At 43.5% G+C, this 27964-nt stretch overlaps 2 protein-coding genes across 3 annotated transcripts in view; one reads left to right on the top strand and one right to left on the bottom strand.

Moving 5' to 3' along the window:
* Megf8 (multiple EGF like domains 8) overlaps positions 1 to 22458 on the bottom strand; it is a 139793-nt gene extending 117335 nt beyond the window's left edge. For both annotated transcript variants that reach the window (XM_089581048.1, XM_089581046.1), the window contains exons 1-9: positions 22043 to 22458; positions 17688 to 18011; positions 14939 to 15102; positions 12781 to 13969; positions 8782 to 8962; positions 6425 to 6512; positions 4068 to 4269; positions 2868 to 3046; positions 2135 to 2356 (exon numbers count right to left, since the gene is read on the bottom strand). In XM_089581048.1, coding sequence (XP_089437174.1) covers positions 2135 to 2356; positions 2868 to 3046; positions 4068 to 4269; positions 6425 to 6512; positions 8782 to 8962; positions 12781 to 13969; positions 14939 to 15102; positions 17688 to 17892 — 2430 coding nt within the window. In that variant the 5' untranslated portion in view covers positions 17893 to 18011; positions 22043 to 22458. The remainder of the gene's footprint in view (positions 1 to 2134; positions 2357 to 2867; positions 3047 to 4067; positions 4270 to 6424; positions 6513 to 8781; positions 8963 to 12780; positions 13970 to 14938; positions 15103 to 17687; positions 18012 to 22042) is intronic.
* A 169-nt stretch (positions 22459 to 22627) lies between these two features.
* Positions 22628 to 27409, top strand: LOC149351688 (selenoprotein F). Its single transcript, XM_089581050.1, has 4 exons — positions 22628 to 22744; positions 23012 to 23188; positions 23932 to 23995; positions 26625 to 27409. Exons 1-4 carry the CDS (start codon positions 22697 to 22699, stop codon positions 26801 to 26803), a joined length of 468 nt encoding a protein of 155 aa, XP_089437176.1. The 5' UTR covers positions 22628 to 22696; the 3' UTR covers positions 26804 to 27409.
* Positions 27410 to 27964: the final 555 nt, after the last annotated feature.

Here is a 27964-nt window from a genome sequence, read left to right on the forward strand (position 1 = left end):
TGCTTCTCCCAACTTCTCGGCTTCCTGGCATACGATATAATGCATTTACCTTCACCTAAGCTCTGTTGCGGCTCTCTGAGCACTCACTTTGAGTTGTGACGTGCTATATTTATAGCATTCTTGTTCAACTTTCTGGAAATTTAGTACACTCGAATACGATTTCAGGACGCATTCTCTGCCTGAAATTCTCAAGGGTTTTTATTGCTCCGTTATTGCCATGTCGCCATGTCGAGTCTTGTATTAATGAGTAGGTTTAATGCTTTCGCGCAGGTAAAGCAGGTAGAGTCGGTCGTGTGTTGGGGAGTTAGCACGTGTTGCTGAAGCTTTGGCGAGTATTTCATGCAATGCTATGCAGTATGCTCCAGCTAAGAGGTTTACGTTTCCGGCACTTGCACTCCTCCCTCGGCGCTCGCGAATTCGTAGCGAGAATGAGTATTTTGTCACAATGTCAGAATATAAGCGCCCAACGCGTGGGTTTCACGACATGCCGTCATATATGGGCAATCAAAATTATAGAGATTCAGCCAGATATTCTTGCACCGTTCCTTCGATTTCAGGCACTGCGCTGCTCTTAGACGCGCCAATATACTCGTCAACTCTGGATAGGCGTAAAGTCGGCATCTGTGATTATGTGCCTGTACTCGGATGTGTTTGTGGTTGGCTTGCCGGACTGCTGTCCACTTTGCGTTCAAAGATGTTGCGTTCGGCTTTGGAAAAAGAGCGAATCATTTCGCGTCTGGGCACTTGTACGCATCTCTACTATATACGCGCGGTGTCCCTGTCAGGGAACTTTTTTTGCTTCTGCGTCCTCACTGTTTCATTCAGGAGCGCGGAAATGGTAGGAATTTAATATGTTTAGCCGAATATCATATACGAAAACAAGCTGTTTCTTTGACAAACTTGCAGTTTTTTATTCTTCAACGGCGGACTCCCGCTGTATCTGTCGTGGAGCTCGTACTATAAGCCGACTGTCTCCGCCGTTGACGTCAGTATCTGGCCTTGCGTGCTCAGCTGTAGTGGAACTAAATTGCTCATGAAATCTGTGTAGCTATACTCCATCCGCAGCCATCGTCCGGCGAGCTGTTCATAGCGTCAATTCATTTCAGAGGTAAAAAAAATGTTGTTGAACAGTGTTTATACGTATAACGTCCGCGACCACTTATAATTATAGATTAGAACCAAGATGGGAACGAAATATGATGAACCAGGATGTGCTACCTGCGTGCTGATGGAATTGTCTTGTGATGGAAATGGCAGTTGGTGCTGAAAATTCAATTATGTTCGCTGGCGTCAAATATATGTGAATAAAATCTTCAATCGCAACAGAGCTTAGGTGAAGGTAAATGCATTATATCGTATGCCAGGAAGCCGAGAAGTTGGGAGAAGGAGGCGAAATCCATTTAAATATGGCCGCCAGCGCGCATCACTTTGCGCAAATGGTCGTCTGCTCCGCGACGCGCTGCACCGCAGCCGAGTGCGGAAATCTCGAACAGCGAAGGCGTGAAGGCGCGCGCCTCACTGTCTTTTTCACTGCTTTGTTATCATGGAGAGCGAGAGAGAGAGGGAGCGTCACCTCCTCTCAGCGGATACCCTCGCAACCCGAGCGCGGCGAGACACGCGTGCGATAACAGCGCCCCGATAGCGGAGAGCAGCCGCTCCGCGGCTGTTCGGAGCGGCCTGGGATTTTTTGACTACCCCTGTACATGTCCATATGCTACACCAAAGGCTTTAACAATGTCGTAATCAGAGGCTCTACATCAGTTTTGATTACACTTGGGTTCTAGTAAGCACTTTAGCATTTTGTGCCACTATGACGCAGATGCCACAGGCAGGCATTAAATCTTAGGCCTCATGCTTAGCCATATAACTCTTTAGCACCTGAGCAACTACAGTTTTTTATATTAGTACTATACTAACAATAGAGTTCCTTGCCCTGGCTACAGAGCAATCGGGCTGTATAGACAGCCCAAACGTGAGGGTCAGCAGTGTGGCAAAACTTTTGCACGATCATGACTTTACTTTGTCTCTATCTCGTTCAAAACCTGGCGCTCATGTTCAGTACCTCAGTTCTGCATAAGTCGCCACTATGCTCACAACTGTGGAAAACAGCTATCACAGCCAGCAGAACACTCACAGTGTCCTCAAGACGGGTGTTTCCGGCTTGGCCCAGACGCAAGGCAGCACGCCCCCCACTGATGTCGAGGTAGAGGCGCAGGGGCTCCCCTGTTGGGGGTATTGCTCCCCGAGGGTGCAGGAAGCCCAGCAGGCGTGCCATGTGCTCGCCCCCTCCGTCCTGATCATCTTGGTACTCCGAGGTGAACACCAGCTGCTGGCTGGTGCTGTTCACGTATGACACCTACAGACACATCGTCATGCAAAAGAGGTGGCCCCGGTAAGGGCTGGAAGCACTGCATTTTCTGCACTTCCAGTTTACAAGCCATAAAGCAGCACCACCCTTCAGATTCTTCAGTACCCAAGCCAAGGCTAGCAGGTCACAAAGCTCAGTTAAAGCCAATTTTTTTGCGAGGGGCCAAAGCATGAATCTGTAATATTAATGAGATCAGAACCCATGCACTTCTGGCTTTTGGGCTTAGTCAATAAGAGGTCAGAAAGGTGCGCAATACACTCACTTTAAAAACACACTAAAGTTTTACACAACTGGAATTTCACTCACAATTAAGGGAAACACTCAGGAATAATCTTACAGCATGACTACTCCAAGCTAGTTCTTTTCATCTTGGAATGTAGGTTAGATAATCTGACCTCTCAGAAGTTCTACCGTACTCCATCTGCTGACTTGGTTACCAAGCCCAATACTTTCAGTGTGCCCTGGAGTCTGACAAATTTATTCCAAAACTTCGGTGTACCTGATCAGGCTGGGAGAGGTTGACTGGATTTCTGTACTGCAGCAGGAAGAGGCCAGGCCGAAAGTCTAGAATACGGCACTCATGCACAGACGTCACAATGTGGCCATGTGGACCCCAAAAGCCTGCTTGCTCAGGTGAGATCTGGCCATTTTGGGGGGGGCGGCATACTCCAGGAGGTTCTAGAGACAGACAGTAAAAAAAAAATTCACTTAGACTACTGGCGCCAGACAGGCAGTCTCGCAGCAAGGAATGTAAGTTCCAATCAGGAGGCTGTTACCTCACAATGCAATTTGACCCCACAATGACTTGGGATAAAAAATAAAAACGCAGCTAGCTAAACAGAGGTTTTGAATAAATGAACCTGTTTTTAATCATATGAGGTAATTTTTACAAGTTTCACAACGAATAATCAGCCAACCATTTAGGTGCCAGTTTTAGCCTTTCCAGTAATAGCTGCTTTCATCACATAGGAGAACTTCTGCACATTGTTCATTAAAGATGCCTAGAGGCACCATGCTTCTCAATTAGTGGAATGTGCCTATCACATGTCATGTGCAAGGCCACTTGCAATTCACCAATGCTCTTGCCAAGATGAAAGAATGCATGCACACTTAATTTGTTAGATAAAGCTCTATGGGGGTTTTTATTCCTTTTTTGTTGCATATCTTTTTTTATTAAATGCAACAATAACCTGTTGACTTTTCCCGCAGAAGACTTCTATACTCCACATGGTGAGGACACCCATGGTGTCCCTTGTAAACAGTAAAGTGGGGAGCTATGTGCCTTTTAGACTTTACCTAGCTGGTTGCAGACATCATAGAGCCCAAATTACCAGATGGTCCCTGACCTTTTTGGTTTCTTGAAGAAATGAGCTTAGCAGAGTTCCGTATAAAAGAAAGTCTGGTCCCAAGAGAGCCAACTGATCACACACAACGCACCTGCAGCCCATCAGCTTCTCCTGAGATTTGTTTATTAACAGATAAAGTTCAGGTACGTACACCCTAATTTCACTGAGAAAGTAGGCAGAATATGACAGCAGCCACTATGGCAGCTGCACTTGATAACTTGCCTCGAGAAGTATTACTGGATATAAACACAGGAGTGGCAATCCAGCCATAAAGAAATTATAGCCAACGATACCGTTGACTACCAGATGGCAATGGCAGGTTTTATGGCCGGCTTCTAAAACTGAACTCGTACCATTCATAGGATGGCAGGTGGCTGCCTCAACACACCACCCACAGGCCTGTGGGAAGGATGCCTTGGCAGACAGGCCCCGAAGGTCATTGCTTCCCACAGGCATGTTAGCATGACCACCCCAGATCATGCAGCTCTGGCAGTCACCCAAGACTGCACATAAGCCAGGACAGCTACCGGGGCGGAAGTTGCCAGAGCGACAGTCCTGCACAGAAATGTGGGAGAGAGCTTTAATGAATTGAGCATACCAATGAATACCAGGTACAACAACACTCAGCAAGACAAACACCACTGTACAATGCACATAGAATGGCAAGGTGTTGTTTTTCTAAATATACCTGCAAATCTGATTTTTGATTTTGCACTTTGCTTACAAACCTATATATTACACAAGTGTTTTCCCTGGTATTAATCATTTATGGCATTTTTTTTTTTTGGGGGGGGGGGGGGGGGGCGTAATGGTCCTCTCTGCACTAACAAGGGTCTCAGCTTTGCCAGTCTTCATGACACATATCGAATAAGAGTTCTTTTCACAGTCAATTACTGCAGTCTATAAATATATTCTGTCGCACACCTGTAGTCGAACAATCGATCAGGTACTCTTGATGGGATTGCCACTGGCAAGCACTATCAAGGCTTGGTAGGTCAACAAAGCTGAAATGGCATAGGTTTGGTACCACCATATACACTATCTAGCAGCTAAATTTGTTTATCTTGAATTTGATAAGAAATGGCTGGGAGTGGTCTTGAGTTATGTGAGCAGTGAAATGGCTGTGTGTGAAATGGTCCAAACCAGGCAATAGAGGACATACCATGTTCAAAAGAGGACAAAAATGACAACTGCTTCTGCATTATGAATAAGTAAAGAGGAGGTTAATTTTTGCCCCATCTCAACTCCATTGAGCCAACTGTTCAGTTCCCAACCAAATTCAAATGGAACAACTATCTTGTCTTTCCTGAACACCCCCTGAGAAGAAAAGAGAGGCGCTTGAACTTTTTGGCGCACTGCAAGTTAATACAGATAACCTGCAATTTTCACCTCAAACCATTACATGCCTCACAAAGCCTTGGTAGTTTAAACACTTCTGTCCCACACAAAACCATCTGCAGAAATGAATATAACTGAAACAAAAGCCCCAAGTGCCGGCCTCAACTGGAATGGCTATACTACCAGCTTCACTCGCTGCATCCCATGCCTGCATGATCATTCCCCTTCATTTCAGTCTTCACCCTCCTTTGCATGCATCGACGACACCAACCCACCTGCCCCAAAGTAAGAATTTAACTAATTAGGCTCCAGTTATTTTCCTATAATAGGGAAACTTACAAGATTTACTGAAACTAATTATATTTTTGAAAACAGAAAGAAGAAACACATATACACACCTAATTTCATTATGATATCTTTAGTAATAAAAATGTTAATTTCAAGACCCATGCCTCCCTTAATGTAAGCAACATGCCACCAGTTGCCAAAGGTGCTCCAATCAGAATTAGTTATATCCCGTCCCTAAAGCTGATTGCTGACAGCAAAGGTCATGGCAAGAAGAACATGAACGCCCTAGAGAGCCTTAAAAGTGCCATGGCAGGGTCTGCTTTGAAGAAATAGACGTGGATGACGCAGTTTTTATGAAACAAATGCCACTTTTGGCAAACTTTGCATCTATGGCAGTAATACAGAGAGTCCACTTAACTACAAACATCGGACATCATCATCATCATCACCATCATCATCAGCCTGACTACACCCACTGCAGGGCAAAGGCCTTTCCCATGTCTCTCCAATTAACCCTGTCCTTTGCTGCCAGTTGCAGCGACCGTATCCCTGCAAACTTCTTAATCTCACCCGCCCACCTAACTTTCTGCCGCCCCCTGCATCCACTCCATTGCCCTTAAGGACCAGCGGTTATCTTGCATTCGCATTACATGCCCTGCCCAAGCCCATTTCTTCCCCTTGATTTCAACTAGAATGTCATTAACCAGTGTTTGTTCCCTCACCCACTCCGCCCGCTTCCAATCTCTTAACGTTACACCTATCATTTTTCTTTCCATAGCTCACTGCGTTGTTCTTAACTTAAGCTGAACCCTCTTTGTTAGCCTCCATGTTTCTGCCCCATAGGTGAGTACCGGTAAGCTACAGCTGTTGTATACTGCATCCACAAACACATTCTAAAATTATACTTCAAACATAAGCTCTCATGAGGACCTATATTTTCAGGCAAGGAAGGGCTTACAGAGAAGGTAAAAACTTTGCCTGCGCCTGGGCAAAGCTTCTAAACTCTGCAGTTTTCACTGTTCAGCATATACAGGTTCTCATGCTCAGCATGTTCAGCATCTATGAGCTTCTTTATAAAGATTACCTTGACTTTTCTTCGGTCCAAGCAGACGCCAGACCCACCACACCAGGCACAAGCAGGGTTCGCCTGGCATGCAGTCTCAAATCTATGGCTGCATTGAAACAAAAAAGATCTTTATGGACAATATAAATTTAAAAAAAAAAAAAAAACAAGAGTGACAGCCAGAAGATCCAAACACGAGGCCCATGGTTCTGCTAATGGACACCCATAATGTGAGACCCAAGCCTCAGTGATGATAACCCTCTTCCCCATCCTAACCCTTTTGAGCTAAAGTGACCAGACGTCCCGATTCAGGCGGGACATGTCCCTCTTTTGTGGGCCTGGTCCTGCTGTCCCGCCAGCATGCTTGTGGGACGGCGTTTTGTCCCACCTTCACTACACTGGCTACACACGCTCTGCCTAGCTCCACAAACCAGCCTAAATAATGGCAAAAACAAGCCATTGCCAGGCGGCTCGCGGAAAAGCGCTCGCAATGGCGAGTCGCATCTTTTCTCGTCCTTTTCTCGAACTATAGCTAGACCTAACCACAAAAACTTTTAGTGTTGGCTAGCTAGTGAGCCGAAGTTAAATCCGGGTACAAAAATTGTTTGCCTATGCTATAGTTATGCGTTTGTCCACGCTCTTCCCTCCGCGTGCTTGCGTTTGTTTGTTTTAATGCTTCTTTGTCGCACCAATGATAATGCCTGAATGGAAGTGCAAGTTCAACGGAGAACTGGGTAAAGAGTTCCTATTCCTGAAGAAAGTGAAGTCGGAGTACGATGTCCGCTGCGAGAAATGTGGAAGAGACTTTTCCATCGCCCGCATTGGACGTCTTGAAATTTTAAAACACATAGGCACCGTGAAGCACAAGCGGAATATGTCAGCTGCTGTGTCTTCCATTGTACTGAAGAAGCTTTTCAGGCAAGAACATGCCCCCCCCCCCCCCCTTATTGTCCCGCTTTGGGACCAGAAGAATATGGTCACTTTACTTTTGACATAAAAGAAAAAAAAAAGAACTGCTTGCTTGTTTAGCCATGTTCAGTTAGTCAGTAAGGCAAGATTTTAAAATTTTTGGTATTTTTTTCAACTCTTAGCTTAATTACTATAAAACCGTTTATTTTCCCAACATGTTCTTGGCATCATTTTCTCACAAAAAATGGTTATTCTTGCAGTTATGGCGGAAGAAAAGGCATTTCTGGAGGCAATTGTAATTTAGCACAGTAAAAACATGGCTGTTGCAAGTATATCCAAAATGTGGAATCATCTACAAAATTCAGTGATTTTGGAAGGTCATATATCAGCAGCTCTTACAAACAAACAAACAAACAAACAAACAAGCAAGCAACCCCCCCCCCCCCCCCCCCCGCCCCTCTCCTCCCATTGTCTAGGCTGCAATTTCAAGCCCGACGTGCTGTAAGCCTGATGAGGCAGTGCTGTAAATAGGCTCCATGGCATGCTCACAAGCCAAGTAATCAGTGGCACTGCCAGGAGCGGGGAAGGCATGGGGCATCCCAAATAAAATTGTGATGTGATGAGAGTCACCGGTCGGCTATCGCAGCTGTAGATGTTGAAGCAAAAAGGGAAGAAACAAAGTAGCACTGTGTTGGCCACAACTTGCCTGTCCTGTCCTTTTATCTTTTGAATACTGGGTGAAATAATGGAAATGTACCAACTTGCCAGGTCTGTCGTTTTACTTCTTACTTTGTGGTTACTTCCCCAGGCATGCCAAGTAAATGGTGTCAATTGCATGCAAATTACAATGCAGGAGAACTGACCTTGCTACAGCTCCTCCAAAAATGCCTCTTTCCTTCCTTCTATGAAGTGAAGAATGTCTGTTTTTCCTATTTTGTGTCCTTACCACTGACTTCGAAATGCAAAGTCCGAAATGGACTGTGGTGCATAGGAGTGAGCTGATGGCCAATTTTGTTGGGAACTACCAAGGAATAACAAAAAATATACAAATTGATGTGCAGGATTGTTGGAATTTTTTGTTTCAGCGTAGTATTACAGGAGTGCATTTGGATGCACCTCTTGGATGGGGTGGTTCCATATATATAATGCATTTTTTTAACTTCTTTTTGTCAAAAAAATTGAGAGGCCAGTAATGTTTTCCCAGCAGAAATTTCTCTACGTGAGAGGGGCAACTTCCCCCTTGCAACTGAAATGAAATGAATGAAAACTGGTTTTGCCCCTTTGCTCAAATTCTTCCTTTCAGAATATTGCCCCCCTTCACCAGTCATTCAACCTAAGCTGCACCCCCGGAATAAATTTTCTGGCTGCACACTGCAAGTCATAAGGAGTTAAGGTCTTTAGCCTAATATGAGGTGCAAAGAGCCTCAACAATAAAAAAAGAGAAAAAAACAAGCAGCAAAAACATTCACCGGATACAGGCTCCAGAAGCTGAATCTGAGTAAGCATGTGTAATGGTCGTTGGCAAGAGAAAAGCCCACAGGTCAGAAGACATGACACCTCGGTAGCCTCCCAGTACCAGCAGTGTGTGGCCACGACGAAGCGCCATCACATGAGAGTACACACCAGGACATCGTTCGCGATGGCTATGACCTGAGATATGAAAACAATAAAAACAAATTTAAGAAATTTAAGAATGTGAACACACTAAAACGTTTATGCACAGTAATAAACCTACCTATAAACCAACTCCAGCATAACAACAAAAGTAACTCAATCCAAGCACTTCACATTCTCACACTCCAGTCTCACTCAATAAAACTGCCTGCTATGAGAAAAATGACAATAGCAAGCTTTACAGAGTGGCCAGAGCTTAAATTTGAAAATAAAAAGTTACAGATTTGCTATTTCAGGTTGCCGAACAATCCACAATTTTTTACGGGCTTTGATGACAGTGAAGCAGTGAAGGCACCAACGGGAGGCAATGTGATTGATGGCCACTATCTTGAAAATGTGCCGAGCCCTTCCCTCAGACGCTAAAAAAGAGGACATTTTCCTACAATGTAACCTGTATTAGGCCACTTCACTGGTAAACGAGTGTGTCGGTCAGTTGGTCGGTCGATCATAAATTTTTATTTGCAGGAAATGACAACTTCCTGCGGTTGGCAGAGACAAAAGGCACGTTTGCCTGATGAGGTCTCTTCCCCCACACTGCTGCATTTTGTTCATTTTCTTTACTTCATCTTTATAAGAAACAAGGCAACAGAGGCATCGTGCCTACCAAAAACTCTCTCCCAACCATTTATTCCACCACCCTCTTATGAATACCATGACACCATCCCTGCCATAAAGTGCCAAAGTCTAGCTCCCCAAAATCATTTTCTTTTACTTGAAGATGCCTCGAAAAATTCCTTGCCAGTCACGAAAAACACCTGTGAACTGGTACAGGATATCACGAACAATGTCATTTCAAAACAATTTTTTTTGAAGTGCCAATCACAGACAGATAAATTAAAGTTGCATTACTTCACTTCATCCATTTGCCTCAATTTTTTTTTCTTACCCTAACCTCAACTCATACCTCTAGGAGCATACCTTCTATAGTCAGATACCACTTAAGTCTGCAGTGAAGCTCTACCCGAATCCAAGACCACCGTACAAAATTTCTCCATGACAAAAAAGTAAGCCGTTGTTAAAACTTCTCTTTTCACCTAAACAAGGAACTAATCACAAGAAAAACATGAGCTCTAGAATTCTGATGCCTGACCTGTCTAATAAAGTTAAACACTAAAAGGTTTATTGCGCTTCCTGATGTGACTGGCCAGCAGAGTAATACACAACACTGTGGACCATGGCCCAAAGTTATCAACTGGTGTTTTTTTTTAAGTTGTATCCTACTATAGCAAGGCCATCTCATAGAGTGCATCCACTGGCAGGTGCAAGTGAAGTGGCAAAAATGGCAGCACTGTTAAGAAGCAAGTGCACAAACAAGTTTAAAGAAATTTGAAGAGTTGTTGCCTATTTGAACACATTCTGAGGTGCATTTCTTGGAGACTGTACACCATTATACAGATTATGCGTTGATAACTATGAAATGTTTGACTAATAGCACACAAAGCCATGCATGCACTTACATCATCTCCTAAATGCCCAACAGTGTTTATGGCTGCAAGAAGACATTACCTCGCTAAGCACCCAAAGGTTGCCATCACATAAGAAATAAAGGACAGCTTTGCTTTGTATTTATCTGTCAGTACAAGGCACCATATACAACAGGATAACTTGACTGTGCTGTTCATGGTAACGCGCTCAACCCACTGAACAGGTTCAGTCTCCATGCTCAAGAAACAGGTCGGGGCTCCTACCACTGTCATGGGGTACTCAAAAAAATGGTGCGGTCAACCAAGAAGAAAGGCACGATAACATAACATGCACAGCAAGTTAACTATAAGCGTTCCTTTTAAACTACTGGACACTGATGATAACACAACTGCCACAACTGAGCACAAAATTACTGTCATAAAAGGCCTTAACCTGCAAATGTACCTTGACCAACAACTTATGCGCAGGTAAAGATGGATGTGGATGGCTCATGGAATCATCATAATTTTGTCCGGCACAGGGTTCAGGTGTACACTATGCAAGTAGGCTGCCTCAATGCGCCCACTCCCCTGCCGCTCCATGGAGGGTGGTGCCATTCTTTGGAGGGGTCATTGCTGCCTCTGTTGAGATGGCCAGCATATCTGTGCCCACTCCACGCTTCACATGCGCCAGCTGCATGTGCAAGGCCCAGTGTCCACTCAGCCTCTGTTTTCTTCGGCCGTAAGACTGGCAAGGTTCTAGCATGTCATGTGCCACTGTGCACGAATCACTCCAGAAATAGCTGGAGAATGATCCCTTTCCAAGTGAGTTAAAAGAAGGCTCATCTGGGCTGTGAAGACAAACTGTGACAAGAGGCAGCTGCCGAACATCTGGAGTAAATGGAGTGTAAGTACTACAATCTTTAATAGTGTTCCTCGTGAATTTTCCCGTAGTTGTGACTGCCTACCACTGCAGACTAATACCACATTTTTGCGCCAGAAGTTGTGCAGTTAGCTGGGGTTCTGTAATGGCTCCAACACCCAAAAACACTGAACGTCAATAGTTCTCGGGAAATGGGCTCGCATAGTGAAATGCTATCAGGCAGAATGGGTGCAGCCACTTGTTCAATGACAGTAACGGCCCATTTAGTTATTCAACTGCCCTAACTGTGGGAGATGCCATGGTCACGGGTCTTCAGGTAACCGACACAAAAGTGGAAATGATTTGATGTGTTTGCATTTGCTTCCCTTTCTCTTTTGTAGAGGAGAGAGTTTATGCAACACAGTGGAAGTTGTTTGGCATGGCACGTAACCCAGTGGGCCAATTATTTCGTGGTTGCTTCCCAGAATGTCGGAGTTTTTTAAGCGAATTTGATTTTTTAAGCGATTCGCACTATGTACTTTAGTGAGAGGGCTATGAACCTTGCTGAATTTGAAGGACATGCCATGTGCTTTGTCAACCAATAATGTGGTGAGTTCAGCACAATTGGGTGATACAGAATGTGGGCTGGGCTTCTAGGTATGTAAAGCTGGGCCCAGGAGCCTGTAAGAGCATTCCGAGCGAGGTTTAGATGCTCTGCATCTTCGGCTATGCCGAGGAGAGAAGATTTTGCCTGTAACTAGTTTGATGTTGATGTGCTTACATCTTAACATCTTGTAAATATATCAATCCCCGTACACAAAGCTTCAATTTACCTCCCCTCAAGTCCCGTTGTTGCAAGACATAGTCTTTACACCGTCACTGACGGGGCATGCTCTATTGATGGTTATCCTTTGTTTTCTCTCAAGGTTCTTTATTTCTGACACTCAAGCCCACACTTTCAGTAAGGATTTTCTGCGCTGGTAAAGAAAATGCGAAAAATGTTTCATACTACAGTGAAAGTGGACACCTTACAAGAAAAAGTAGCCCGAATTATGCTGGTACATTGGATGCCGCAGATATGGCGCGAAATAACGTGCCACAGCATCCTATCTGTGCCTGTGTAAAATAACAGTTTGTCATAAGATGTGCAACTGCAAGAGTCTTAATGCTGGGATTATTTGTGAGTCTAAAAATTTCATTCATTTTACTTCCGTAAGATCATAATATTTCATTAATTAGGAGCTGCATACTGTGCTTTTTCTTTTGCTTATTTGTTGCTCTCCAAGAGCAAAACACTACATTTATGAGGTAGCACGTTCAGCTCCAACGCACGCTGGCAAAGCGTGCAGGAGAGAGCACAAATATGGTGGACGCTGTAGCAGACGACGAGGCCGTCTCCCCCCTAGGAGAGGGCGCACGCATTGAGACACCCTAAATGCAAGACTGTGTCACTTCTGCAAGCAAAATTCACCAGAACAAAATTGAAGAAAATAAAAAAGCAGGCAATTATAAATCAGCCATGGACTTACCAAGCAGGTCCCCTGCAATGAGCTTGAAGGACACCCACTTGTGGCAGCGCAGGTGATATAAGTAGATGCCATCATCAAAGCACTTCTCTTCAAATGAGTGCTTGTGCATGTAACCCCCAAACAGAACCATGTAGCCACCTACAAGGGCAGCTGCATGAAAGGCCCGTTCTGTTGGTGCCTCACCACCCAAAGGTGTTCGTTGGAGGCGGGTCCACCGGTTTGCATCTACATGGAACGCCCAGAGGGCTGAGCTTAGCTTGCTGAACCGTGCGTAGTCCACCACAACACCACCATGCACGAGCAGAGAGCGTGACTCCGCATGAAACACTGCAGCATGTCCAACTGAAGGAGGCACAGACCCAACATAGGCCACACGTTCCCACTGAGTCCCATTTCGTGGATTCACACGATAGAGTGCATCTGAAAATACACCGCCAGCTGTCCTACCACCAAAGACATAGAGGTGGTTGCCATCACCAGGAGTCAGTGAGTGCAGTGCAACAGCAGGTGGGTAGTGACCAGCAGGCGAAGGCAACTCAAGTGTCCATTCTCTCTTGGCAACATTGTAGAGCCAGAGCTCAGATGAAAGGCTCCCATTGGTGAGCTCGCCTCCATGGAGGGCAATCGTATGAGCGTAGGGAGCCATGGCATGACCCCATCGGGCTGCAGGTCGCGGCCTCACATCTGTCAAATCATGCCAAGCACTCTCGTTGAAATTGTACACAAGAAAATCCCCTAACACACGGCCGAATGCTCGGCCACCAAATACAAACAGCTGATCAGTGAAGGGCAAATAGACACCAGCATGCCCAGCACGAGCTGCGAATGGGCCGCCGCCCCTTGAGAGAAGATGCCAACCAGCGGCAGAGTCGTTGGGATTTTCAGGAAGGCTGCAGGAAATCCCAGCAAAGCCATGAGAGCAGCGACAGCAGTTGGGGATCTCGGATGATCCTGGGGGGCTTGTTGTGGTGCAGGGAAAGCTGCAATTACCCTGGCCTTGGTCAGCGTGGCAGGAGCTAGGGCACACAGGTGTGCTGCAATCGGGGCCTGTCCATGCAAGGTCGCACACACAGGAGTCACGGCCACAACTCCCATGATTGCTGCAGTTGGATGGGCACTGCGTGATGGAGTACTCGGCCACAAAACCTTTGAGGACATAATTGGTGTCGCTGTACAGAAGAATCAGCATCTGCGAGATCGGAGCAGAAAAGTTTTAGGAAAGAAAAAGTGGCTGCGCTTGCTGCAGATCACTCTGGGTTACAAACTTCACATTAGCAGTGACTTAGAGATGGAATCAGTTGAAAGAAGAAAAAGAATGGAAGCAGTATCTTGTAATGTGCAGAAAACCAGTGATAACACTGTCTTTGCCAACAGTGATGTCACTAGCTCATGATAAAAAAACCTTCACTGGCTCGCGATAAAAAAACCTAGTACAATGAACAGTTTAAACTGACTTCTTGTTAATCGAACAGCTGGTGGACTGACAAGACAGACCAAATCGCAATTCATGCTTGCAGATTGTGCACCAGGTGACTGCAGTTCCCTCCTTGTCTATGAGTAGTTTTTCACAATATGGCACAAACTCATTTTGCACCTAGAATTTTCAGCATGGGCTCTTCTCCTAGTCCCTGCACACGATCCCAAGAGAGATATTCAGATCGCTGGTTGAATACGAGAAAAGAGCCACAAAAATAAGTAACACAGAAACATATGATGCAGAATTCAAAAGTTTGAATTGTGATTTGATCCACTGTGTGAATCCACTTTAAAATCCAAGCCTCCGTCACAAGATGAAGACCAACCAACTTGTCATCTAATCGTATAAAACTGTGAAAAAAACTTGGCAGTTCATGCTTAGTGTACCTAATGCTAGCATGCAGAGAACGAGCACCCAGGACAATCAGCGTAACTGTTGGTTCCAGCAGCAACCACTTTGTTTCTGCATAGGATTCTGTCAATGACATTTTTACTCTGATAATAGCAAGTACAAAAGCCGAATTCCAGCCATTCCTCCTTTCCTAGTCTCAGCTAGAGCAAATAAGTGTGCAAATTTACACCTAAAAGGAATTATACTATATTTAATGATGCTCACTCGGTTAAAATATGAAAGATAGGTTCAAGTTAAGATACAGCAGTACATGTGGAGGAGAATACTCACTGAACCAGACGTTGCAATCACGGGAGGTGGGATGGACTCGCCACTAAAGGTTCCCAGCAGTGGGCTGCTGTATGAGTCACCATCGTAGACAAACACATGGTCATATGCACACTCTGTGGCCATTTCATGAAAACGCAGCGTGATATACAGCTTGCTTGAGTTAGCTGTAAAGAAGAGAACCAATCAATAAAGACTAAATTAAAAATGTAAACACAACGAGCTTTCTACACAAGAAATCAGAGCAGCCAGCAAGCATAAATGACACTGTGAGAAGACCATGCTATCCAGTTATCTGCTGGATTACACTTTCGCGACATACGCCTCTGCAAAAGGATGCAAAGCTTAACATTTAATACTCTCAGTGTACATTCTCGTATCAGCATATAATCCCACTTTCTTTACCATTGGTGGATAACACAAAACTCAACAAAAAGATAAGTGCATGAGATATGAATCCAGCCTCTTACTTTACATATTCTCGGTGGCTCAGTGGCTATGGGGCTCGGCTGCTGACCCTAAAGATGCGGGTTCGATCCCGGCCGCGGCGGCTAGAATTTCTTTGGAGGAGAAATTCTAGAGGCCCGTGTACTGTGCGATGTCAGTGCACGTTAAAGAACCCCAGGTGGTCGAAATTTCCGGAGCCCTTCACTACGGCATCTCTCATAGCCTTAGTCGCTTTGGGACGTTAAACCCCACAAAAACAAAACCAAAAAACTTTACATATTCTTTTAATATCTCAGCAGGTTTTTTTTAAGTGTTACTTTTAGTACTACCAGTTGACTATACATGTGAGTTTCAGTGAATCTAATGCTTTCTCGTGTCACACAAGCGCATGCAGAAACAAATAAAACCATAGTCGGATACAACTCAAGAGCGGAGCGGCAGATGACCCTCAAAGTATTGAGTAGGCCCTCCAGCGTGGGCCAATTTTCAAAACAACACGGTTAATCCAATTAAGCTGTGATTATTCCCCATTCATCTGCCACCCCCTGTGATTTCACGCTAGCAGGTCCAAAAGGATCGGTCAATGGGAACAGGAGGAGAATAGGCCGGGGGGGGGGGGGGGGGGGGGTGAATCGGTCGACACCGTTTGCTAGAGGGGCATTTGCCACTTCGTTCTTGAGTTGTATCCGACTATAGCCCTAGGTTCAAGCTTTCCATAAGATTTTCTTAATTTCTATGTACTTGGTGACCTGGAAAGTAAAATGCACGGAGAAAGGTTAAAAGTGAGCAATGATAAATTAACAATAGTATCACCCAGGGGCTCCTTCAGTACAAGATGTTCGCTGTACCTGTCCTGCTACATTTTGCACACAACGATTCATGACACTTGCAGCAAAAACCTTCGAAACGTGTTCTGCCAGTCAACCAAATACATGCACAAACAATGGCAAGTGATTGTGCTGCCCACAGTTAAGCATTTTATCCTTATTCGGCCCTTCATGACCCGCTCAGGACAGTACAGGACCTAATACATCTAGGTGTTAAAGGGACACTGATGGCAACTCCATCCAATTTTTGTTCTTGGTAAAAATTGATTCTATGGCTCTTTCTGGCCATGTTGGTGCTTTCCTGGCAGGAGAAGATGCAATATTGCGGAGAAAATTGCATTTAAAAAATTTTCACAACATTCGATTTAAACTTGTGACATCTACACCAAATGGGGCTTCATGATCACTGTTTTGAAAGGAATGCCAGCATAGCCTACCCTCTGGGATCTGCACCCAAAAAACTGCATCGACACACCGCAGTTTACTTTAAAAAGTGGCCAGTGGCGTGGTAGCGTCACGCGTATTTCATTTTTTGGCCATATGTAGACTGCAAAACCTCTATTTTCAGTGAAAGTAGTCTTTGTTGTTGTTAGAATGTGGTAGTCTATCGATACAAACCGATTTCAAATTGTTCTCAGTGCCCCGCTAGTGAATAAATGCCGATTTCAGATATTTTAAAAATCAAATGCACAATGTGCTCTGGAACCCACTGCGCACAATCAATAGCACCGTGCAACCGCACTTCTTTTGTGTATACCGGACTCTCTTGGCCTGTTAAGACAGGTTGAAAGCAGTATGCATTTACCTTCTGCACAGAGTCTCAGGAAATTGAATGCAGAACTGAACAAGCACAATGCAGATGATGGCTGTGTCTCTGACTACAGCTGTTGAAGTATCTCACACAATCAAGAAATATGAATGTTCACGTGCAAAGTATGCACTCTTGCAGGCAGAAAAAAAACAGACACATCGTAGCATTTAAAATATACTCCACATTGACTAGCTGCATTAAGCAGCCATGTTAAGTGCTTGGGCGAGAGTACTACACATAAGATTGTATACAGACACATCATAAGTTAATAGGCACAAATGAAGTTAAGGTGGCTCTAACACCTCAACCATAAACCACAACATGGCTTTGGCCACCCTCAAATGCCAAATGTGACATTTTTCTTTTAATTTTAAATGGCTGCATTTATAAACAAGCACAGTCTTGTAGCCTTTAAATCGGAACACGGTGGCTCTAGCTGTAAAAGCTCAGAATACTTCTGCAACATTAATGGCAATAAAATCTACGTAGATTTGCCTTTTTATGTATAATCCTTATTCAAAATTTGGCCACCATAACCAATGTGGGAGGCTGTGAAAATACCAACGATTAGGACCTTGTTTTCTACGAGTTTAAAAGAAGCTCTGTTACTGATATTGAATGAAAATAGTACCCAATTAAAAACATCTCCTAGGTGCTCCCCACTCACCTCGTATGAGCCACTCGCAGTGCGAGTCATTACGGTAGCTGTCATTGCCATCGGTGATGATGCCCCAGGGAGCAGTAAGGATCTTGCGGTGCCGGTTGCATGTGTCTGATGGCTTGGCAGCTGCTGGACCCGACACACACCATGCCAGCAGCAGTGGAACTAGCAATGCCCCAGCCCCACTGGGCAACAGCAGCCAGGTGGCCATAGCCTAGCTCATTTTGGCCACCAGACAGCTGCGCTTGGTTTACTACAATGGACACGGGGCTGCTCCAGCCGAGGCCATGTGGCTCCCACTTCACTGCCTCCATTGTGCAGTGAGAACACCTGCATGGAAACCACTCTGCCAAGTTAGTAATCAGAGCCCTAAATACCACTGACACCCCATGAAGGCATGAGCCAGATATTAGAACTGCAAATTTGGATTCTGAGGTTTTTATCTAGATCTGAATGACACACAATATGCACATAAAATGTCCAACTCGATACTAAAATAGCGAGCAATAGTGATAGCCAGTTCAGTACACTTCAATGCAGTATTCCTCAACCACTAACAGAAACAAGGAACGACCAAACACAATTGCTAATCACAGCTATGTTGGTTATAGAAGCAGTGGTCACCACACAGCAGTGAGTGTAACTGCAACTCCTACACAGCATGCTGTTTAATATACACATTTTCCATGTGTCAATGAAAAATTTTAAGCATCCCACTCAGTGTAAATGAAAGGATGCATACACATTCTACTCTAACTCCCACTAGAAACAGAAATGTGAATGCACTCCCTGCTTCAATGATACAGACATTACTGGCAAAGGCAAAACACGGTATATACAGCAGACTGTAGGGTTGTGTAAAGAAATTTGGGGCCAAAGGCATGCATGAGCACACCCTTTGCTACATTTAAAAGAACAAAAATATATACAGACTTTGACTGTCAAAAATGGCTAGATTTGGATTTTGTTTTTATTTTTCCACAGTGAGCAAGTTTTCCACACGCGCACCGCTTTCATATCTGTAGAAGCCTTCTCCCTGCCAAATAAGGCTGCAAGCTAAGCCCTTGCGCTATGGACTTCTTGTACAAGTGTCCCTGTGCCTGGTTCTTTTCTTGTGGAACTCTAGATGAAAATAGCAGCTTAAATCATGAATTCTGGGAGGGATGCATAATGCATTGTTCAGCAGAATGCGTCTCTCTCCCAGTGTTTGGCCTTGTTTTATGGCACCAAGCCTGGTTCTTTTCTTTTGAAACTTTGGATGGAGATAGCACCTTAAATCATGAACACTGGGAGGGATGCATAATATACTGTACAGTAGAACACGTCTCTTTCCCAGTGTTCAGCCTCATTTTATGGCACCAACCTTTTGCATTACCAATCAGCCATATGCAATATGTTCGCTTTCATGTGTGGTGTGAATGAACTATTTTGCAGCCTAGACATTGCGTTCAAAGACATTTGAGTGTGTCCATGCACAGTAGGTCTACGTATCCCAAAGACTATGTACTACTATTCATATTTATGAAGATACAGTGAAGGTACAAGCAAGAGAAATAACATCATCCTTGTAGTCAGTAAATGCCTGTTTACATTAATCACAATCCAATTCAGCGTGTCACTAGTAGCAGTTCCTTTCATACGCGTAAAACACAGCTACCCATTTTCAGTTCCCAGTGCAGACCGTTAAAGGGCAAGCAGTGTAGAGGGGCAGGGCCTGCTCTCCTTTGATGTCATGTTCTACTGATATTTATTCAATAAAGGTAAACTTTTTCCCTTCAGTAAGGTGGAAAGCTGGGCAAACTGGATTGGAATCATCATGAAAGAAGCGCAAACGACTTTAAAACAAGTATTTCTTCTTGCGTCCTAGTCTTTTTGGCTTCTTCCAAGATGAATTTTTCCTTCAATCTAACCGTCTGCTACAATATTGGACACACTGCAACTTCCCAGTCAGAAGTATGGAATACATGGGATATGATACAGCAGCAGGATAGACTCCCCTTGCATTCACACAAATATGCCGACAGGAATATCAGCATGCCTACATTCCAGATGCCAAGATCATGAAGTCTCCCTCATAGCTGGCCTGCTCGACTAATTTTGTGCCATGTTATTGGATAAGGATAGGAAAGATGCAACTTACACAAACACAAGAGAGGACATTTTGTGGCACTATCAGCCTGTGCTTTCTACCTACATACATAATTCTACCTCCATAATTTTTTTTTCCCAAAAGGAACCTTCAGCGCAGGTAAAGTTACCACTATCTGAAAGAACCTCTACCAGGAGCTCCTCAATATAATTCAAAGAATGTACAAATATGCATTTTGCACAGCATCTAACATAGGCATCATAATCCGTCACACTTGCAGGCTTACTGCAAACATGCAGTTTTAGGATCAAGAAAACCAACCCAGAGCAAAACAAATGAATTGGCCATCTGCAGGCATAGTCTCTAGCTATTATCAAGTCTTTGTTTAAAGAAAAAATTTAAGCCAGAATGAACACAATGACAAGCTGATCGTCAATGACAGACCATCCTTTCATAATAATATATTGGCACTCTGAATAAAACCAGAGATTTCTGAAACAAGAAAACATTGTGAAAGTTCAGTACAGGAGACAACCCGCCAAAGTTTTTTTTGCTACATGAATGATGCAGTAACCTAGAGCATGTGTAACAGAAAGGTCTGCATGTCCTTCAAAAAGACTAATAATGCTCCGATCATGAGGCACAAAAACTGCTGGCTGGGGCAAGTAACTCCCTAAAACAGAACTAGCACACAAGGCTTCCTTCACAGCAATCCTACCGGTCCTACTTGCAATTTGCATAGTCCTTCTCCATTTCCTTCTTTCATGACACAATAGTTTACACCCTCTTGAGAAGAGAAAAGAAGTCCAGCTATTTGAAAGCAATAAAGACAAAGTGCTCTGTTGTGACGGCACAGCCACTCTAGCATACCAGATGACAGAAGACTTCTCAGTTTTTCTATGCATACCATTCAGTTTGCTCAGCTTTTAGTGAGTTTGCTTCATTTTGTTTGTTAGTGTTTTTAGTGGTTTCCATTCATTTCATACCAGGCTGAGAGCATGTTTGTTTGACCTATCATTGCAAGCTTCTAAACTTTATTGGCACATGATGCCAAGGTTTTAATTTTGCCCTTGGATAATGTGAAAGAGTTATTCATGCATGTTCATCTTTGATCAGTGCTAACTGTCCTGATTTCACAGTATATTAGAAAAATAGCACATCCAAACACACAAAAACTTAAGTGCTCACACAAATGACAAATAAAAATCTCTGAAACAGTAAATTATTGGGCTGCAAGATTTTGTCAATGGTTACCACTGCTACCATTAAAAAAAAAAAAAAAAAAGAATGAGTAAGAAGCTTGAGAGGTGAAAAAAAGGTAACAACTAAAAACCAAAAATGTAATTATTTTAAATGCATAGTAAAAAGTTGCACAAAGAAGACGAGTACAAAATTTGGAATGAACTGGATGAACTGTCCTTCTCATCTTTTTATGGCTACGTTTTCGTGCTCATTAGTTTACACATGTCCATGTTGAATCCACAAGCCAGATAAAATTTGCCACAAAAGAGTAGGCAAAGCAAGCATAACAATTTCAAATGAGCAAACCATGTCAGCAAACTGGCAGCATTTGAACATGCAGATTATTGCACGGTTGGTGCACTGCAATGATGCAAGTTTACCAGACAGGTGTCACATCAGCTTTTCAGTGTCACCTATGACACCGAAAAGCCGCAACTGCTTCACGTTGTTTCTTATAAATGGCAACAACAATGTAACATAGGTCGTAATGTGCGTAGCTGTAGGTATCATCAGATGTTTGGGGGGCGCTGCTATTTGTTCTCTTCAAATAAAATTAAAAGACTACTAATGCGTAGCTGAAGTTTGAGAGGGCTTGTAGAAGACTCTTTATAAGCACCTAAATCCGGTAATTTGTTCAAAAGTTGTAAAGATGGCCAGGTTCCGGCACTTTTTCTTTATATCGGCCACCAACGTGCGCCGAAAAGCGATGAAACCACTGATGTGAAAGTTTATGATTGATTTGAAGCCAATCAGATAAGTCAATCAGATACCCAATGTAAAGCGCGTAAATTTCCAACTTTTTTCCTACGGCGTAGGGTTCCTGTTACTTGTATCGCGCTAATAGCAGACTGCGACCGGAAGTAACTTTGGAAACTTCTTCGTCGTTTTCCTATCACGTGAAAGTAAACCGTGAATGCTATGAGAAAAGTGAACAGCACAATTGCATTAGGTGAGGCGAATGGATTTTTCATCATTATTTCGCCAGGGGAACTGTCAAAACTGCCCACTTATTCAAGACGCCCTTACGCACCAGTTGACAACGACCCATATTGCGACGCTCTGCTGTGGCTATGCACTTCGTCCAGTGCACTCAGGGTCGATTTAGGAGCGGTCGCAATCACAGACAGTCACCATAACGGGGCTATATGATCGTTCCGCGCTGTGCAAGGTCACGATGTTTTGGTGCACAGCACAGCTGACAAAAAAAGAAGTGGAGGCATCCGCCGGAGATGCCTGCTTTAGAGCGCAAGACGGACGCGCTCACTTGTGATCATTCACTGGCGCATGCACAAGCACAATCACTTTCTTCGCTATTCTTGCAACACGGTGCTCAAAAGAGTGGCTTGACAAAACTTAGAACAATAAAGCGAATGTTAGAGTTGCTTCCTACAAAACACGGACACCCACAGAGCAAAAACCGAAATAACAGCCAACAAACCAACGAAGTGACAAGGATGATATTGGTGGTGATGGGAATCCCGAGTTTATTTTTGGAGACAATGTTCAAATACTCGAAGTATAATTAAAAAATAATTCTTATTTATGCAAAGTAAGACGCCTAAAAGTGCCAAGATAGAAAAGTTTGGTAAGTTCCATGATGAACCGATGAACCTTGTTGTCTGTAGCCTGTGTCAGCCAGTGCAGCTGTGCAGCCGGCCAAGCCGGCCACGACGCCGTTCAAAAAATGGCCACGGTCTACGTGTTACTTCAAATCTTGGTGGCACCGTTAACTGTGAGTTTCACGTGAAGTCATATGGAACGAAGATTCCTACTCGTAATACAGTCCTGCCTTGTACTGCACTAGTTGGTTTTCGCACGTTACGTTGACTCCTGACGTGATATGTGGCATTTGTTGAACAGATCTGCTTCAACGAGTGACTTAAGTCAACGTCAAATGTATTAATTTTAAGCAGCCACTGTCTAATTTTGAGTGGTTTCTTACTTCTAGCGCTAGAGCTTCCCTTCCTTGTGCTCTTCAATATGCGCCGTCTCGTTTCAGGTCCTGGCGTTGGACCTGACGGGCGGCCTTTCAGCAGAAGACTGCCTCGCGCGTGGATTCAGGAAGCCCGACTTAATATGCTCGTCGTGTAGAATTTTGCCGAATTTTGAGCTCGACTCTCTAAAAGAAGATTGCAACAAATGTTGCGTGCAAACCGAAGAACGGGGCACAGCCAAGGTAAATGTTTGCAAATTAGACAGCGCGAATAACGTGAATCGCTTTCGGGTCACGTTATAACGGTGTGTGTCGTTTCTTATTTTACCCTCTCAACACAAGCAGGCATTCGAAAGAAAGGTAGGAATTTACAGACTGCATGCTAATACTTTGTGGTATCGCCTAAAGACAAGTTGCTGAGCTCATGCTGCCAACCCCGCCGTGATTTGTGGTGTTTGTGCTATCGAATTTTTGTGTATACGTATACTTTACTGTGTGATGCAAGGTATTGCTGCTGACAAAAAGTTCAAACAGTTGTTCTCAGAGGGACCTTTGCTGAGAATCTAGCCAGATTAATGAAATAAAAATAATTGATGCTAGTTGAAAAAAAAAAAAAACATTCTGGAACTTTACCAAAACCAAAGCATATATGGTAGGTGGACAAATGGCAAATTTAAGACAACGCCTGGAAGCTGTGTAAATTATTGGCGTGAAAGCAGCTGTCTGGCTGAAGCAAAAATGCCACCGTCGCACACTGTAGGTTTACCCCCAGGCATATGTCTCATTTTTAGCTACATTTATTCACACAAGCCTGTGCAAATTAATGTCTGAAATGATAAGGCAGATTGTACTACTCCTGCGGCAGTTGTCCAAAGTTATAACTCTATGAGCACAGTTTTTCTTTTTTTATATATTTTACATCGCATCTGTTCCCTTAGTGTTATTACTTGGTATTGTCACGTGCATTTGTTTTCCTTTGCTTACAGAGATATCCCCGTGCTGTACTAGAAGTGTGTGCTTGCAAATTTGGTCACATGCCTCAAATTGAAGGTAATGTCTCGACTGTATTGTATGCAGTCACTGCTGGAAGTGCTTTTCAGTTGCTTCTAACTGCTTTATGCCATTTCAGAATGCACATCTGGTCTGAAATTCCTGTTTCATAGAAAAAGTGTAGCTACATAGGCATTGCTTCATTAAATTTAATGCAAGCTGCTACAGTGGCTTAGTAGTTATGGCGCTCGGCTGCTGACTTGAAAGACGCAGGTTCGATCCCGGCTGTAGCGGTTGAATTTTGAGGGAGGTGAAATTCTAAAGGCCCATGTACTGTGCGATGTCAGTGCACGTTGAAGGGCACCAGGTGGTCAAAATTTCCAGAGCCCTTCACTACGGCATTCCTCACTGCCTGAGTCGCTTTGGGATGTTAAACCCCCATAAACCATTAAATTTAATGCTGATGCGTGATGCAAGTCATGGCAACAGAAGGAAAGAGGATTGGACGTGGCACCCATTCTATGCTTCTCTATTTGTGTAGGCACTATTTTGGTCATTCAGTGAGCACTTATCAGTGCATGTCATATTGACTGTATGAGTAAAAGTGGAACTAGACTGAAAATTTTTCTTGCATTGATAGCTATACTAGTTGCACTACTACTGCATGAACTTTCAGTGCATGTTCTCTGGCTGTAACTTCATTTTGAAGCATAACAGTATTGATTTGTAGCTGTGTCTGCTTTACTGTTGTCATAGCTTTGCATCAAGTGGTACGGAATCAACATGAAGGCTCATGTGGAAAAATTTGATGTCATGCATGCTGTTGGTTTTTGATTTATGGTGCACTTTTAGAGACTTTGTGCATCTTGCAGTATTATCTTGTTTCATAGATATTGTAGTTATGCACTATAGTTTAGAGTGAATGTTGTGAAGAGCTGTAATCTTGTTTCATAACATGTAGCTTCATGGAAATATTTGGTGCATATTCCAAAGAGAGACAGAGAGACTTTAATGAATACAGGAGAGGGCTGCCTGGTTATTAGCCTAGCATGCTACTCCAGAATATTCCAAAGCAATGTGCATTCTACATATTAGGGTAGTATAGTATATTGCAGGAGGGTTTATCAGTGGCTGGGAATAGAATGCAGTTTTAATATGATTGCTTTGAGGTTTTACGATAGGAAATGTTAGGTACATTAAGGCTAGATCCTGGAAACAGTAAGAACAGAACCGTCATCGGAGCATACGAAGGGTTTGGCTGAGGATTTAACTTTCCATTGCCATGGAAAGCAGCTTGGTACCTACAATGAAGTGCTTCTGAAGCCATTGGTCAGCCTGTGTTCATGCCAGCAGGTTTGTAATGGGGGTGCTATTTTAGGGCTTTTTACTTTAGTCAACGGAGTGCATTTTCTTGCAGGTGCAGGCAAATTCATGTTTTTGTATGGTAGTCATTGTATCACTTAAGTTGGCTTCCCTTCTTGTTTATGCTGAAGTTGCTAGTAATGAATGGCTTAGAATATTGTGAATTTGCCATTATAATGAATTTTCAATGCATATATTACTTGATGTCCTTATTGTCTTATGTCCTCATCTGACTGGATGCTAAGGCATTTGTGAGTGCATGTCATGTGATAGTACTCAACATTCAACTCTTTGGCTTTAATCATAGTTCTGTGAGAAAAATGCATGAGAGCTAGTGGTTACTGCGGAAAGCTTGGTCCAAGATTTTGGAGCCCGATCACCTGTCACGCATGCTTGGCAGGTTTTGAAGAGCCTTTGCTTGCAAGGATGAATTTAAACTGCTTTGTAATGGATGCATTCATAATATTAACATCACTAAACCGATCTTCACTGCCACTGTATAAGTCAACACTTTTTTTTTTACAAAAATGACCATTCGAATTTAGGGAGTCAGCCTATTCGCGGAGTCTAAGATAGTATTGGCCTAGCCGCACGTAGTACGCGCCCCATACCGGTGCTTGTTCTCGTCGCTATGTATGGAGCTTTGTGCATTTTCATTTTTATTCACATCGGTTTCTTAACAAAAATTTGAACTGCGTGCCATTTACCTGGCTCGCTCGCACTGGTGGTCGCTTTCCCGGGCGAGCGGTAAACAGTGCAAGAGCAGACTTGTGGTAACTGGAGCATCTGTCGTGCCAGAATCTGAAACTACGGGCCCGTTGGGGGTTCAGTTTGCTGCTTACTAGGCTATTCAGCCAGGCCACGCAGCAGTGTGGAAGGCAGAAAGGTACTCTGTTTTGTCGCTTCGATTTCCATTTGCTTGAGACTGGTGGCCCCATTATGCATCTGTTGCTGTAAGCTACCGCGTGCCGCAATGCCATCCCATGGGAAACGCTGTAGGCTGTATGCACAGATATTCCTGCTTTGGCCACCCTGGCCAACAGGGCAGTGCTACATATCTGAAGTGAACTGTTTTTGTGGTCAGGGAGGGGTGCAAGTTGGAGTCTGCTTATATGTGGCAATATGCAGTAATTTGTGGACTGGAACATATCTGGACCTTGCCACTTGCATTGCAGAGTATGAATGAGTTTCCCATCCTTTTTTACTTATTAACTTGCCTTTGCAGTTGTTAAAGCTGGCTGATTTGCTCCTGAGTTCTCATGATTTCGTGCAGCACTACTTCCGTTTGCTGCTTGCAAGTGTTGAAAGTACCATGCTACTTTTACAGCCTTTTGCCGTGGACCCAAGCCAAAGCAGTTTCCCAATCTCACCATCAAGTACCTGAGGGGTGCAGACCCAATCATCAAGCTCTATGATGAGAATGGAGAGGTGCAGGAAGAGTTGAGCATCAAGAAATGGGACACGGACACCATTGAAGAGTTCTTGTTTGAGCACTTGGCTCCATGACCACTCACACATTTGATTGTATATTTTCTATGCATAGATAGGCACAAGAGGGGCAAGGATGCAGCAAGCAGGCGAACTGCTGTTGACAGCACACCAACTTTCTGCGTAGAGGAATTTTTAAAGCTGCTTTTGCAGCAAATTGCGGTAGTTTTTCAGGCCATATGTCATTTCAAAATGTTTAATATGTTTAAATGTTTTTATTATGCTTGCACTCCTTAGCTTTTGCTGTTATACACAGCTTGTGAGGAGGGCTGAAGGCATACATGGAATAATGCGAGAAGCTCAAGGCTGAGTCGGCAGATTTTGAAATGTCTTTGAGTAGTTGCTTTTTAACCTTTGCTAATAGATTTTTTGCTTGTAATTTGTTGGTGCTTGCTATATATTGTATTTTGTTAGACCCATTTTTTCGCTAACGCTTTTTGGCAACTAGCTTGTTGACGTTAGCTACATATTGTATTTTGTTAGATCTTTTTTCGTATTTGACGTAATTAAGCGTCTTGATTATAAGTCGTATAAGCTATACTTTGTTTGGTGATGCTTTATTGCTGAAGGATTTCGTATGGTAGTTAAACTGTTGCACAGAAATAAATTTTGTTTCATTTTTTATTAGGAGCCTGTGAAGTTTTGCAATTTCTAGTAGTAGTGGTTTGTTAGAAAGAAAATGTGCTGCCAGCTGCAGCAATACTGTCTAATATCTTAATGGGGTTAGAGACACTAAGGTTTCTTTAAGCTTTATTTGAAAGCAAGAATGCACTAAGACATTAGTAAGCAAGAATTGCCACATGAAATTCACCTATGCTCAGTACCTAACTTATAATTGAATTTCTCCTTCCATGCAGTTTCAGTTTCAGCAGTTGGGATATCGCAATGGGGCACCGGTTCAAGTCAGGTGTACGAAAACTGCAGTATCATAGCTCTCTATTCACTTGCTACTATTCCATCTTCTGAATTAATTAAAATGACAAAGCAGCGGTTGTATTGAAATTTTTGTATGCCTCACGGGATCTTGTACTTGTGATGTTGCAACCATTATCTGGCAACTAAAACCAAAACAAACTGCAGAGGGAAAAAAAAATTCAGTTACCAATTATTTGTTGAACGGTGATGAATTCCACGTGGCGATCCATAATTACTAATGTCATACACATCACACCAGAGTAA

This window comes from Amblyomma mixtum, chromosome 3 (assembly GCF_055824585.1).
Source record: "Amblyomma mixtum isolate Tamu chromosome 3, ASM5582458v1, whole genome shotgun sequence".
Classification (NCBI taxonomy): domain Eukaryota; kingdom Metazoa; phylum Arthropoda; class Arachnida; order Ixodida; family Ixodidae; genus Amblyomma; species Amblyomma mixtum.

What these genes read in the sequence shown, in the direction of transcription:
- LOC149351688 (XM_089581050.1), top strand. Translation starts at nt 22,697, where the DNA reads ATGGCCACGGTCTACGTGTTACTTCAAATCTTGGTGGCACCGTTAACT. An exon ending in TCTTGGTGGCACCGTTAACT is followed by an intron (nt 22,745 to 23,011) that starts GTGAGTTTCACG and finishes GTCTCGTTTCAG; the next exon opens with GTCCTGGCGTTGGACCTGAC. An exon ending in TCACATGCCTCAAATTGAAG is followed by an intron (nt 23,996 to 26,624) that starts GTAATGTCTCGA and finishes CTACTTTTACAG; the next exon opens with CCTTTTGCCGTGGACCCAAG.